General features: G+C 41.1%; 1 protein-coding gene and 1 long non-coding RNA gene across 3 annotated transcripts in view; one reads left to right on the top strand and one right to left on the bottom strand.

Moving 5' to 3' along the window:
- LOC131835885 (uncharacterized) overlaps nt 1-15716 on the bottom strand; it is a 31633-nt gene that overhangs the window by 3563 nt on the left and 12354 nt on the right. The gene's annotated exons all lie outside the window — the stretch shown is intronic.
- RORA (RAR related orphan receptor A) overlaps nt 1-15716 on the top strand; it is a 708416-nt gene that overhangs the window by 680530 nt on the left and 12170 nt on the right. For both annotated transcript variants that reach the window (XM_059180676.1, XM_059180677.1), the window contains 3 exons: nt 5512-5653; nt 8877-9272; nt 14969-15090. In XM_059180676.1, the coding sequence (XP_059036659.1) occupies nt 5512-5653; nt 8877-9272; nt 14969-15090 (660 nt within the window). The remainder of the gene's footprint in view (nt 1-5511; nt 5654-8876; nt 9273-14968; nt 15091-15716) is intronic.

Genomic DNA, 15716 nt, shown 5'->3' with positions numbered 1-15716 from the left:
ATTGCTCCTTATCAGTAGAGATCCCGCTTCTACATTCATGTATATATTTCTACCTTTAGGTGGGAAGATACTGACCATATTTTCTACCTTTCTTACTCTTCCTTCTTGCTCTCCTAATCCTCCTCCCTCTTATGTGTTCTTTAGCTTTAAATATTTTAGTTAACTTCCCAAATCCTTAAGCCCCTGAGAAATCGCCAGGAATGCTGAAATGAAGAGAAAGAACAAAAGAGAAAGAGAGAGAGAGAAAGAGAAGGAAGACCAAGCCCTCAGTCTGTCTGAAATGTAAGGTTCAGAGTTTATCTGAGTCATGCAGGCTTAACCTCTCTCTCCTTCATAGCTCTTACTTTATAACCCTACTTGACCCATCCCACATGGTATGTGATAGCTCTCCTCCTGGGCATGACTCTGTTGCCTCAGTCCAAAAGCAGGATCCCTTCTCTGGCTCTTGGCCACTCCCAGAACTTTCAGCAGCCACTTGCTCTGCTGACTCAGGATAGAATAAATGGTGTTGTGAAGAGCAAGGTGTGTCTGTTTGCTCTCCTACTTTTCCCAAATGCTTCAGAGCTGAACCATCTAAAGAAGTATAGTTCTCTTCCGAGCTGATAGCTTGAAGACTTAATTTCAGCCTCAGTGCTCAAAGCCCATGTGGAATGTTTCGTGGATTTGTCTTGCAATGGCATAATTGCATAATGGCATAATTACTCAGACACCTCTCATGATAGAGGTCTTTAGTGATGTAGTGTCCTTGACCTAAGTTTGTTGTTGTTGGTGGTGGTGGTACTGGTATTTTATTTGTTTTCCAAATGACTCCAAATAATTTAGAAATAAATAAGGTGAATAAAAGGAGACCTAATGCTATGGTCAGAAATGAGGGAAAATGATGAGTTCGTGAGACTTTTTTTCCGGGGACTCCAACCGACATCAGGCCATAGAAGGAATAATCTGGAAAATGCCTGGGCAGGGGTTGTTAGTCCTGCCAACAGGGCTAACCTGAAGGAAAACAGCACTTTCAGAGTAGATCAGTTCTGCTACTTTATTCATACCTGTCTCTGCCTAATTTAACGGTTGCCCTCTCTGAGAATAACCAAGTGGGAATCCTTTTGACATGCAAGGGCAAAATAAAAAGGATAAAAGTGTGTGTTCTAGAATTAAACCACATGAATTCATATCCTGCCTTTACTCTCTGCTAGAGGTGGGGCTCTGCGAAAGTCGCTGTACCGAAAACCAAGGAGATGGTAGTGCCTTCCTCACACTGCCCTCGTCAGAATTATGGAATGTCATCCACATAAAGCACAGGGTGCCTGGCACATAATAAGCACTGTTTTAACGATACTTAAGATTTGTTTGAATCGGGTAGGTAGGACACACAGACACACAAATATCACGAAGGAAGAAGGCTTCATACTCACAGGTCCCTAGAAACAGGAGGGGCCACAGTGGAAAGTAGCAGGCTCAGTCAGGAGGTAGAAGGGAGAATGCATGGAGACTTCGTTGTGACTTCCCATAGGAAGGAATGGGCAAGGAAGGGTAAGCAGGTTTAAGATTGGCTAGATGTAGACAGCTCTGGTCTCTAGGGGCCGCCCTGGCTGTCTGGTATCTGGTCCTGGAATAAAATGGGTGGGGCAGTAGTGGCCCAGAGTTTGAGAACTTCATCGAGGAGGTGGTTGGGTATAGGGGCTCTGGATTGGTTGGTTTGTCTATGAAAAGTGTGCTTCCAGACAAGTTGCTTGTGATCTCTAGGAATTAGCTAGTCCTGGGAAATGTAATCTCTTTTGGGTCTTATGGCCCCAAGATGTCAAAGCATCAAAAATATGGAATAAAAATATATGATTAGCACAAGCACTAATTAAAATTTCTCTATGAGGGCGCCTGGGTGGCTCAGTGAGTTAAAGCCACTGCCTTCGGCTCGGGTCATGATCCCAGGGTCCTGGGATCAAGCCCCACATCGGGCTCTCTGCTCAGCAGGGAGCTTGCTTCCTCCTCTCTCTCTGCCTGCCTCTCTGCCTGCCTCTCTGCCTACTCTCTCTCTCTGTCAAATAAATAAAATCTTAAAAAAAAAATAAAATTTCTCTATCATCGTCATCATCATGCCTTCTCAGCATTCCCTGGTAATAGAGCAAAGTGATGGTTTTATATGGCTTCTGCGCCATTGTTCTGGAACTCATTAGTAATGGTTGATGTTAATTGGAGTTTGATAAGTAGAAACTAAAAAGTAGCATCTTTTTTGTTAATGGCCCAACCATTATTTAAGAGCTGTAGCTAGTTCCGGATTTCATATTTTTGAAGGAAGTGGAGAAACCAGAGAGGATTCTGAGAAGAAATTCTTAATGGGGGGAAGAACCAAGGTGGAAAGGTGACAGATGCTGTGATTTGATCTATAGGTGAGGGATCAGGAGATAGCGTGCCAGTCCGTGAGTGCTTCCCTTCAGATAAGAAGAGATCACTCAGACATTCTCCATATTTGATGATCATAGAACAAAATGCAGCAGGTTCATTGTGAAGCAAGCACAGCCTCAGCTAAAGGAAAAGCAAGTAATTCCTGATCCTAGGCACCTGTAGTGACAGCAAACATGGAGGGTCTGAAGAAAGGTAGAGTCTCAAGGAATAGACACCTTTCACCTTTGACAGAGATTATGTATCTCAGACAAACCTAGACCCTTGACCTCTTGTATCTCTTTCTAAGGATTATCTGCCTCTGTTACCATTTTTATTTTCTTGAATTCTCTTCATTAAGCTCCAAAGAAAGCTTTACTTCTTCTCACTTCCTTTTTGTAGAGGAGAAAAAAAAACATACCAAACAAACAAGAAAGCCCACAGTGTTAGATATTTTGAGAAAAGTAAGATTGCTTCACAGAAGAGGCCAGACTTAATACAAGGGAGATTCAAAGCACATCAGACAGTCTGAGACCCTGGACCCCCAGCCCTGTCCATGTTTAGGTTAGTGAGTAGTTTGGCAGATAGCCAAGAGTGGGTGATAGGTCAGTGCCCTGCCCCCTCCCATTCTAGTCTGGCTTCCAAAACAAAGAGGTAGGAACTGATATCCTATCCATCTTAGCCATTGACTTAGCCCACAGTCACCAACTCTTCACAAAAGAAAGCAGATCTAGTAGATTGCTTTTCCCGTGTAGTTCACGTACCTTTCAACGTATATACTATAGAAAAATCAGAAAGCACAGATAAACAGATCCCTTATTTTATCACCTTTTAATATCAATAATTGTATTTCTGAAATACCATTTTTACTGGTTTCTGAGTATATGGATATCCACTATAACTCTTGCAACTCACTAATGTAGGACATTTAGCATCTTTCTAAATTTCTTATATTTCAGACTGTACTTATGATGAACATCCTTGTAGATAAGCTTTTATACCATTCTTAATATTCCTTTAAAATATATTCCCTAAAGGATAATTATTGATTCAATAAATAGACATATTTCTAAGGATTTTGATACAACGGCCAAGTTGACCTCCAGAAAAATCTTTCGGTGAAAAAGTACCTTTGTCAGTATGCCTGCTACTCTGTCAGTTCTTTAGGATTTTACTTCTCCCCTCTCCACTGGTGTTGCCTTTATTGGGGTCATGTGTCTTGACCATTAAGGATTTGAAGATATATAGATATAGATATATCTAGGATCTAGCCCAGAGTTGGACTCCATGCTCAGCAGGGAGCCTGCTTGAGATTCTCTTCCCCTTCCTTCTCCCCCTCGCCCATTGACTCATGCTCACTCAGTCTCTCCCTCAAATAAATAAATAAATCTTTATTTTATTTATTTATTTATTTGACAGAGAGAGACAGCAAGAGAGGGAACATAAGCAGAGGGGTAGGAGAGGAAAAAGCAGATATAGATATATAGATTTATCTATATAGATATATCTATATCTATATATCTTCAAATCCTTAATGGTATATCTATATCTATATCTATATCTATATCTATATCTATATCTATATATAGTGGTCTTTTGTACCCCTCATGGCTCTGGGTCATGGAAAGGACTCTGGTTACCTTCCTTTTCTTCAGTACCTTCCTAGCTTGCAAAACCACTAAGAGATAAGTCAAAAAGAAAAAAAAACCACCAACAACAACAACCCCCTCCATATATTTAGAAATTAAGAAATGTGCTTCTAAATAATGTATAAAGAAGAAATCTTTTGAAAATTAGAGTGTGTTTTCAAATGACTGGTAATGCAAATACTGTATAGCAAAACTTACTCTAAAAGATGACCGAAAGGAAAATGTGCAGCTTTAGGGAAAGGATGAACATGGAACATTAATGATGTAGAAAGGATCCAGCTCAAGAAGTTAGCAAGAGTGAATGAATGAAAACGTGAATGAATACATGAAATCCTTGAGGTCAGTAGCTCCTCAGGCATCTTTGCATGCCCTCTCATTTCCAAAACAACGCTTACCAAGTAAGTGGAGGGTACACCTGGGTGACTTAGTTAAGTGTCAGACTCTTGATTTCAGCTCAGGTCACAATCTCATGGGTCCTGGGATCAAGCCCAGAGTTGGACTCCATGCTCAGCAGGGAGCCTGCTTGAGATTCTCTTCCCCTTCCTTCTCCCCCTCGCCCATTGACTCATGCTCACTCAGTCTCTCTCTCAAATAAATAAATAAATAAATCTTTATTTTATTTATTTATTTATTTATTTGACAAAGAGAGAGAGACAGCAAGAGAGGGAACACAAGCAGAGGGGTAGGAGAGGAAAAGCAGACTTCCTGCCAAGCAGGAAGCCCAACATGGGGCTGGATCCCAGGACCCTGGGATAATGACCTGAGCCAAAGGCAGACGCTTAACAACTGAGCCACCCAGGTGCCCCAAGAAATCTTAACTTAAACAAACAAAAAGGCAAGGAAATGGAACTCGAGGAACATGGGATTATATTTGTTAAAGACTATGACTCTGAACTCAAGGGTTGACGAGTATTCCCATTCTGATTTATCTGCCAAGATAATCCATCCAAGTGTCATTTAAGTTCTTGGGGCAGGAGAGTCTGTCTCAGGGAATGCAAGATGTGTGGAGTGTGGTAGACAGAGTTCAGTGGGCTAGGAGAGATAACCCAGGATATCAGGATTGCAGCCATCATGAGTTATACTGAGGCAGGATTTTCCATACCTCTGGACATTCCAGAGAAATGTTTTGTTTATTTCACTAAAAATATTTTGGAGATAAAGATTAAAGATAAGTGCCTTTGTACCAATCTATCAAGCACATGGTTTGCTTAGCAGAAGTCAAGAACAGGGCCTAATCACACAGGCAGCCATCTGTTGGATTTAAAGAAAGTTTCACATGTGTAAGGGATAGAAGATTAGGCTCTAGAGATCAGTTTTGCCCAAGAAAAATAAGTGGCTTTAATGTCATTAGTGGCCTCCTGGATGATCTGCCATAACTTTTTAATTCTCCATTAAACATTAATGCCGTTCAGTGCTTAGTGTACTGCCTTTAGTATCATACAGCTCACACTGACACTAACCTGTTTTATATTTTATAACTGAATCACAGGGCTTTTTCAGGAGAAGTCAGCAGAGCAATGCCACCTACTCCTGTCCTCGTCAGAAGAACTGTTTGATTGATCGAACCAGTAGAAACCGCTGCCAACACTGTCGATTACAGAAATGCCTTGCCGTAGGGATGTCTCGAGATGGTGAGCACTCGTAGTTTGAGTTGTACAGTAGCATGGGCTTGTGAAAGTGCCTTCTGAGCCCTGGACCCAGATCTGCCCCTCCCCCACTCCACCTCACCTCTGGAGGCCTTGTGGAACCCATAACAGTTACTTCCTGCACTGGAGCCCGCTGGGGTTGGGGGTGGCATGGCAGAGAAGCACCTGTGTGGTCAGAACACCTTCCTATTTTAGACGTTTAAGATGTTACAGGTTGATGAATTGATTGAAGGGACATGTCATCTGATGGCCTTAATAAATATACCTCTTACAGACATTGTCCCCAGTAAGAAACACAAGCCAGAGCTAACTGTTAAGGCTAATTATTAGTGCTTTACACTAACTAGTAAAGCTTATTGGCAGTTGGAATGAATTAGTTTTTATGTTAACTGGATAGTTTGAATCACAAATCAAAATCACGTATTTAGGGGGTTTCTTTAAATTTTTTATTACGTTATTCAATTTTAATTCCAGTGTAGTTAACATACAGTGTTATATTAATTTCAGGTATACAATACAGTGTGGTGACATTTCCATACACTCCTTAAAGCCCACTGACTATTTCAGCCATCTCCCAGCCCTCCTCCTCTCTGATATGCTTTATTTTAAAAGGGTACCCTCAATTAATGTTATTATTTCCTTCTCCGACAAGAATATTGTTTACTTAGGGCAAACTTCGGAATACACAGTTCTATAGGATATATGTAAGACATTCCATCTGAGAAAAATAGAATATACATTTTCCTCAAGTACACGCAGACAAATCCCCTGGTTAAGTCATATAAAAGGAGACATAACGAATATCACAAATTGAAATCACACTAAGCATATTTTCCAACTATAATGGTAAAAACTAAAGATCAACAATAAAACAAAGCTGGGAAATCCACAATGTATACATTAAATAATTAATATGTAAAAACTATACAACAACAGTACTGTACAAGCAGTGGACCAGACAAGAAATCAAATGGCAAATCAAAATATGTCTCAAAACAAAAGAGAAAGTCCCATACTTGTACATACAGAATGTGTGAAAACAGTGCAAATCATGGCTCAAAGACAAATGTTCTTTTCCTTAAAAGAAGCTATTTAAAGAAATAGAGGCCATCTATCGTGCAATTGCCAAACATTTCAAGATCTTCCTGGAAAACTATCTTAAGTGTGTGGAATAATCAACACCAGATTTCAAGACAGTTACTCTTATACAAGGAAACTGGGCAGAAAGTATAGTGGGTACATTTTAGGACTTTTACGAACATACATGCTGGCTCTCTTAAGAGATCCCCTTGAAGGAAACATCTCTTCCAGTGGAATCTCAGCCTGTGGAAAATATTTCAGAATGCTGGGCAGGCGTTCTGAAAGCCTGCCTTCCCCATGATCAGATGTTCTTGAGGCCTGTAGACCAGCCCAGGCACGAGCTGTGATACACGTCAGTAGTGGTGCACGGGATGGCCACTAAGAATATGTAGGAACAAAAATTAAGTTTGGGGCATTGGAAGATGCAAGTCACAGAACTTACATACTCAGAAATGCCTGTGATAGGCAGTTCTGCGGATTTCATCTTTCAGAGGCACTAAACCAACAAAGTCAGGCATATCTCTTATATATGAACTTATATGCTAAGGTCACAAGTTGTGTGTGTGTTTTTAGTTGTGTGTGTGTTTTTGGTTGTGTGTGCGTTTTTGGTTGTGTGTGTGTTTTTAGTTGTGTGTGTGTTTTCTCAAGAACTGATCTTCTCATTTCATTTACAGTATAGTATAATTACTCTTGTTGATATTAAGGCAAAAGTTAAAACACAATTCAAAGTATTAGCAGAATGAGTTTCACCTATGGTTGTCAATCCCTCTGGGAGTTCTGGAGTAGTCTTTTAAAAAAAAGGGGGGGGGCACCTTCAGTATGCCTCTTGGAGATTTTGCACAGAGGTAGCAAGGCATGTTATGGGCTTGATGTGAATGTTGGGGCGTGTACAATGACAGGCCTGAAATCCGAGCTTAGAGTGGCCTGATTGCTGCCTAACCAGCCCCAACTTTGTTACCCGAGCTGTGGACTCTGGAAATTGATCAGGATCCCACTCATATATTTCCTGTGTGTAAAGGGACAGCACGTTCTCCTTGGCAGGACACAAATCTCCCAGGTGGTTGTCTCTGGTTCCCAACTTCCATCTCTCTTGGCCTCCTGCCCCTAGACTCGTAGAATTATAATGATGGTCAAATAGATGAGTTCATCCATCCAGTCAGGTATAAATGTGACCATAATCAACTACGGGGTCTTTGTCCTTCCAGCTGAGGCTTTCTCTGCATACAGAGAATTGGGCTGAGAGACCGTGGGTTAGTGGGAGAGTTCAGACCAGGAAATCATAAGGTTCTTTGATCAATTATCTCACGTTTTAGGAGAGAGCATTTGGGATTCTGAATGAACAGGAAAGGTACTACAGTCATTGTTCCACTTTAAATATGGGGACACATCACAAGGAGAAACACTGAGAACACAAATTTGCCCAATAGGGAAATTTACACAGTGTTTGCTCTTCCCCAGATTCTGATACTCTGTTTACTTGAGGGTAAATAAGAAGAGAAAAAGTCACTTAAAGGTGGGCCTGAGGGTTCCACAGGGTTCACCGTGACCCAGGAGGAGGAAAGTGAGGGATTCTTATGTCATGTAGACTCAGAGATAAAAATCAGGGAATTGCAAAGGCCTTCATTGCTGCGGTCTTACAGCAAAGCCCCAGATTTGGCTGTTTGATTAGGAGGAAAAAATGAATGAATGAAATGAATGGAAGTTGAGGTTCAGCTGCTTGTGCCTCAGTGTACCCCCATGACTCTGCATCCCTGCACATCAGTCTGAAACCCTGGGAAGAGAAAGAGGTGGTCAAGGTAAGCGGCATGGGCGGAGAACACACAAGCCCATCAAGTCACACATCAGTGGTTCCCGCTGAGCGTCGGGTTATGTGCCAGCAGGAGGATATACGTGGTCATTGCCCTTGCACCAGTCCTGGGTCTGGTTCTGAAACATAGCTCCTCTGGGATGTGGAGCAAGCCTGTGTGGGGTGGGACCGTTTTCACCTCTGGATCATGTCCTTATTTTTGTGGCGATGTGGTTTTTGATTGAGATTGTCTGAGACTTAAAAGGAACCCCCAACGCATGCTGGAGAGAATAATAAAGAAAAGCATATTGTATATGGTGTGGTCTGGCTTTTCTCTTCCAGCTGTAAAATTTGGCCGGATGTCAAAAAAGCAAAGAGACAGCTTGTACGCAGAAGTACAAAAACACCGGATGCAGCAGCAGCAGCGAGACCACCAACAGCAGCCTGGAGAGGCCGAGCCGCTGACTCCCACCTACAACATCTCGGCCAACGGGCTCACCGAGCTTCATGAGGACCTCAGCAACTACATCGACGGGCACACCCCGGAGGGAAGCAAGGCAGACTCTGCTGTCAGCAGCTTCTACCTGGACATACAGCCTTCCCCAGACCAGTCAGGTCTTGATATCAATGGAATCAAACCAGAACCAATATGTGACTACACACCAGCATCAGGCTTCTTTCCCTACTGTTCTTTCACCAATGGAGAGACGTCCCCAACTGTGTCCATGGCAGAATTAGGTAATGGCCTCCACGTGTCCTTTGGGACGTGTCTCTTCTGCCCTTTCAAGTAAATGGGATGTGTTTGACTTTCCTCTAATGAGTTACATTATTAGAATGATACTAGAAGAGCAGTTCACCTCTACTATTTGGACCCCTTCAAAGTTCCACCGTGCCCCCTCGCTTTCGATTGTCCTGTTTCCTGTCGCATACCAGGAAACACATTGACCTGTCCGTATCAGAGATGGGGCAGCGTGAACTTGAAGCAGTCTTTAAATGCCACAGAAACTGTAAACTCAGGGAATGGCCCCATTAACTTTGTTCATTATTTCCTTTAGTTATTGTCCAGGTGTTGCTTTACACCTGAAATCATAGAAATGGCAGCCCACCCACTGGGCCTGGGCCATATACAGTTTTGAACCCATGCAGAGTTTTAAATATTTTTGAACTGGTTGCTAAAGTTTTAAACCTAGACAGTCCTGCCTCAAAGTTCAGATTTTCAGCTTCTTGTGAGAAGGGAAAAATGACCTAGTTATACTGGACCAGCACTGGTGAATGGCAACAACCAGTTGGTACTAGTAAAGCCCTAACACCTTGACATGTCTTCCCATTTTATATCGCTGCCCAGCTCCTGTAGACATCTAGGTTTTTCCAACCCTGATGTATTCTACAAATGTTAAAGGGAAATTGGCTTCTTTATTTTCCAAAATTGTTTGGTGATGGATATTGGTAACAAAACTGATAGAGTTCATAGAAAATTCACCAGGCAAAAACAAACAAATCTGACATCTCCTTAATCCTGTGTGACATTGTTGCTTTTTGGGAGATGTGACCTAGAAATGTTGGTAGAACACAGACACTGGAAGACTTGCCATTTCCAGGAAGTTGTGTTAGTAACCCCTGTTACAACATTTGATCGATTTTTAGGTCCAACACTATTATTAGAGAAACTTGGATAAGAAACTTTGCAGTGTAGAATTTGACGTGCTCCTCCCCGTGACTCCTCACACAAGGTTATAGTCCTTTGGGATATTTCAATTAGTTGCTGTGGAGGTGACTAACTTAACACGAGGAGAGAATGAAGACTTTAGATGGAAAAGAACCAGCAGGTTCTGACTTGAGCACAGACACCCTTAGTTCACAGAAATAACAGTTGTGTTCTTTAGATGGTTTCTCCACCTCTGTACTCCATAAAACATTTTTTAAGTGAAATTTATATTTCCAGTAAAATCTTTCTCCAAATAGAACAAGTTGAATGTTCTTGATGGTTTTTACACAAGTACCTCTTTATGGGTCTAAATTTAAATCCTCAAGAGCAGGGACATTTTAAGCTTGGTCTTTAACCACTGAACAGCATTAAAGGTGGATTTCAGCTCTTTTGATTAACAGAGGAACCTCTGAACTAGAAGCCAAGCTGAGCAGAGGTAGGTTTGATATTTTTTTCTTGAACTAGAACAAAAACCTTCCGTTTTTGTCGTGAAATCTTGGTTGGCTGCGACTTAAGCAGAACTGTAATGAAAGTAAAATTTTCAGAAATGAGTAAGGATTTGATTGAAAGCTGACATGATATCATGAAAAATGACCTGGCTCACTTTCAGTTTGCTTCCACCTTATCATAAATACTAGCAAATCTGTCCTGTTTGCTTGTCAAACGTTCAACCCCAAAATAAATCCATAGGGCTTAGCCAAAGCATTGCCCTTAAATGTGGCCCTATGGCTAAGCGTGCACTAATACTTGAGTGGGTCCAGAAATGGAAAAGCCAATGCCCCTTGGGCCGTCTGGTCAGTGTCTCTTCTACATCTCCCACTGCAGTCTGGGAGCCCTGTGCCCTCAAATGTTCTCCATGCTCTCCTAAATTGGGAGCTTTTTACGTGTCTTTTGGCATTTTTCTGGATCAGTAAAATTAATTCATCACTGGGATTAGTCCCAAACCCAAAACTAAATAAGAATTTGTCTAAAAAGAATATAATTGGATTCTAATTTTCTTTCCCATTTACCTGTACAAAATATTTGGAGGAATTGAGCAACATAGAGGTGGCCAAAGATGTTGCTGGTCCTTCTTCAAAGCTATCTGGGGTTCCCTAGTATTTCCTTTGGGGCCTCAAATCCTGCTATTTTTCCCCCCAATTCCAGTACAGTTAACATACAGAGTTTTATTAGTTTCAGGTGAACAATATAGTGATTCCAGTCTTACTGTCTTTTTAATGATGTTAACTTCATTTTAGGCAAAATTTTGTCATCAGATTTTAAACGAATGAAACCAATTATACAGTTGGAAAATAAATTGTAAATTGACATATCTTAACCACAATTCTCTCTTTCAATAATAGTGTCTACAATCCATTACTTTTAGTGGCAATACATCTGCATTCCTGGCTAGGAAATTTTGCCCTTAAGGTACAATTAGTACCAGAAATATACATTCCAGATAAATAATCTTGGTTCGCTTAAAAAAAAAAAAAGCTAACTGCACATGTCACTATAATTGATAACTAAAGCCTTTTGTAGAAGGGTCAAGTGATTATTGGACAAAGCACTGGTCAAGAAGTCAGCTTATATGTTTTGTGGTCCTAGGTTTGCTATAGGTTGTGTAACCCACTATAAGTCATGTACCTCTACAAGCTGCAGTTTCCCTACTTATAGAATATAATGATGAAGAACAGACTGGCCCCAAATTATGTATGTTTCAATCACTTGCCAGTTGCCCACTATTATACCTTGAAAAAGTCACTTAACCTCACTTGGTTTCATCATCTGTAAAAGGGAGATAATACCAGCACTTTCCTCCCAGAATTGTTATGAAGATGAAGAAAATATACATATTCAGAATATATGTATATAGATATATATGTATATATACATATATATAAGTTATATGGGGCTACCACGTAGTAACTACTATTAAACATTATTAATGGTGTTACTATCTATAAACTGAGGAGAGGCTGGACTATCTAAAGTTCCTTTCCACTGTGAAAATCTGTGACTAACTCAGAAGTCAGGAAATTCCATCTGAAGTACCTAGACCTTAGCTGTGTTGAAAAAACAATCATGGTTGGGAAGATGAATTGATTTGTCCATCACAAAGTGAGTTTATCTGGCTGAGCACAGACCAGAAACCAGGTCTCCTAACGCCTAGTTCCATGGTATTTCACTATTCCAGAGTGTTTCTCTAAGAGACCACACTAACTTAACTTTTGTTCAGTCTGACCATATTGTCCTTTGCTGAAATGGAGATTTAAAAATAGTAAAGTGTCTGAAATCTTACACTTGCCAAATCAACTGTGAATTGTAATCAAAGGCAGTTGGTGAGAATGCAGCCACTGCCCTCTACTGGTATGACATGTACATTATGCTATTCCTTGTCTGTCTTCCCAAAGGTGGGCTCAAATAGGTAGGGGTGAATGGGAACAATTTTTAAGATGAAGTAAGATGCTGACCATATTAACTGGAAAAGAAGCATGATCTGGAAGGGAATACTATGTGCTTCTTACCATTCGTCACCTTATAGGATCCCCCAGCTTCCCTGCAAACACTTCATTTTCATTTTATTTAGTATCTGCAAAAATTGGTTTACTATATACACATTTGTTTTCCTGATTCTGACTCATTGTTTTCGTCTTTACTGCCCCCTTCTCTCCACAAGCATCACTGATTCTAAGACACATAAATTGCTGGCTTCTCCCTCTTTTGGTCACTGTCTTTCTGTTTCTTTCTTTTAATTTTTTTCTTCTGTTTATGTTTTATTTTCCTGGTATTTATTTATATTGTGTTCATGTCTGTGTGCTGCCAAATAGGGCTGTTAAGATTTATTGTGTTTCAGTGTTTCTAAGGAGACTCTAGTTTCAAGATTCATTTAGGTGAACCCACTCTGTTTTCACACAAACAAGTCTGAATCTGTTTGCCGAAAGCAGTGACAAATTTCCAAACAGACCCTCTTACTAGTGTTGCCAAGTTTTCACTCAGCACCATTCTTTTAAATGGCTTTTCCTGTTATGTAATCAGGACCCTAGAAGAAGATCCCTTTGGGATATGGTTTCATATTCATGGAATCTTGTCAGTTCCCCTTAAAATACTTGCATTGTCCTTCCCTTCCATAATGTTTATTACTGACCTACCTAAAGCGCTTAGTCCTGCCCACACGGGTTGCAGCAGTCTTTCGCTGGTACTCCCAGCTCCAGCCTCTGCTGGAGTCCACCAGTCACAAAACTGCTTGTTCTGTTGCCCCACATACAGCCTTCTGTGTGCCAGCTGCCCCTAGATAATTCCACTGACTCCTTAAGCAGGTCCAAACCTTAATCCTAATATTTGAGATTCTCCAGAATGTGGACCCTTACCTACTCATGCTTCTGTTTGGGTGCTATCACTTTTTTTTTTTTTTTAAGATTTTATTTATTTATTTGACAGACAGAGATCACAAGTAGGCAGAGAGGCAGGCAGAGAAAGGAAGGGAAGCAGGCTCCCTGCTGAGCAGAGAGCCCGATTCGGAGCTCGATCCCAGGACCCTGAGACCATGACCTGAGCCGAAGGCAGAGGCTTTAGCCCACCGAGCCACCCAGGCACCCCTGGGTGCTATCACTTTATCACACATCTGCCTGTCCCCTATGAATGCCATTATTTGCTCCTTCATCTATCATCCCTAGAATGTGGAACCAGCTCGCCTCTTCACACCGCTGTCCACTGCCTGCCAAATCCTCCCTTTCCTTCAGGATCCACTTCAGATGTTTCTCTCCTGCCAAGAAGCATCCTCTAATTCTCTTCATCTTTCCCTTCCATGACAGAACCTGTTCTCTATTTTATCTTCTGATGTAATTCAAGTTGATGCTTTATTGTCTAATGTCTTGAATTGTCCTTTCAGTATTCCCATACATGTTCATCAGATTATAAGTTCCTAGAGAAACTTTTTAGGCATCTAGTTGTTTTAATATCCTCAAACTACCTACGTTCCAGTATAATTAGAACAAATGTTTACGTAGTGTGTACTAGGTAACCCTCACTGTTCTAAGCGCTCAACTCATTTAATTCTCACAAGGCCTATGAAGTAGGTACTGTTTCCCTCATTTTGCAAGTGAGGAAACCAAAGCACAGAGAGGCTGAGTAACATACCCAAGATCATACAGCTGGTAGGTACAAGAGCTGAGTTTCATACACTGGCTGTCTGATGCCAGAGTCCATCTCTTAACCACCCCCCTACATATAGTGACATAATGGGCCCTCAGTAATGCTTGTTGTACTGTTTGCTGGCAAAATAAAAGAAATAACAGTTGTTTTCACAAAAGCATACTATTTCCTAATTTTTCAAGAGTAATCCTCCCCAGGTCAATGTCTCTTCATAAAAATGCCAAGAATAGGCTGTGTTGGTCATTTCCCACACCTATCTGGGCTAATAATTGTTCATTCCCAGACATTGGTGTAAAGCCACAGAAGAAGGTCAAGGTCAGGAGGGTCTTTGAAGTCACCGAGACTTATTGCTAGGTATTGGCGTTGCCTGTCCTTCATCTTCACGTTCCAAAATATAGAATAGTTTCAAATTGCTTATTTAAAAATATAAAGATAATTGAAACTGGTTCAGCATGTTGCTTTGTACTTGTTACTTTTTATTTACCTTTATTTTCTTACTTGTTACTTTTTAAACCAAATGTTAAGCAGGGAAAACCCTGATTATCCGGAGAAGAGCTTGGCTTCTCATGTTTATGATCTCCTGTTTTCTCCTTAGAACACCTTGCACAGAATATATCTAAATCACATCTGGAAACTTGCCAATACTTGAGAGAAGAGCTCCAGCAGATAACGTGGCAGACCTTTCTGCAGGAGGAGATCGAGAGCTACCAAAACAAGGTATATACTCTGAAGATTTTTACCCAGGATTGAGACAAGAGTGGGAAGGGTGTTTATGCAGGACATCTGTTGAAGAATACAGATTAGAGAGTGACTGTCTTTCATCAGATATCAGATTTCTGTTTAAAACCTTTCTTTTAGAGATGATCATATACTTGGGACTTTGTCGTCTTTCTGAGGTGCAAGTGTGTGAAATTCCAGCAATAACAAACAAATTTTCTCAGGCCGATGGCTATATACATGTATCTCCTATCATTTGGCAATGGGGGGTAGAGAAAGCAGTGTCCAAAAGCCCAAATTAATTGAGAGTTGTCCTGATACCACGGTGGAAGATTTCAAGGTCTGGAAGTTGTCGTAAAATAATCTCAGCCTCAGAGGTTTAGAGGATGTGTGCAAAAGGTTTGGAAGCTATTCTCATAACTCCAGTCTGAACCTAGCAATGTGCAACCGACAAACGGTGCTGCTCCTTGCCATTTTCTTTACACACTGTTCCACAAGCCACCAGAATGGGAGGGCGGGGCTGGAGAAGGGGAAGTTTCAGTTACCCATTCTGCCTTGGTAAAGGGAGATGCTGTGGTTTTCCCCAAGAATTACAGAGATGTAGGCCTAGGAGGGGCAACAGGGTT

This window comes from Mustela lutreola, chromosome 7 (genome assembly GCF_030435805.1).
Source record: "Mustela lutreola isolate mMusLut2 chromosome 7, mMusLut2.pri, whole genome shotgun sequence".
Taxonomy (NCBI): Eukaryota; Metazoa; Chordata; class Mammalia; order Carnivora; family Mustelidae; genus Mustela; species Mustela lutreola.
Note: the sequence above shows the minus strand (reverse complement) of the source record. Positions and strands in the feature narration are given on the sequence as shown.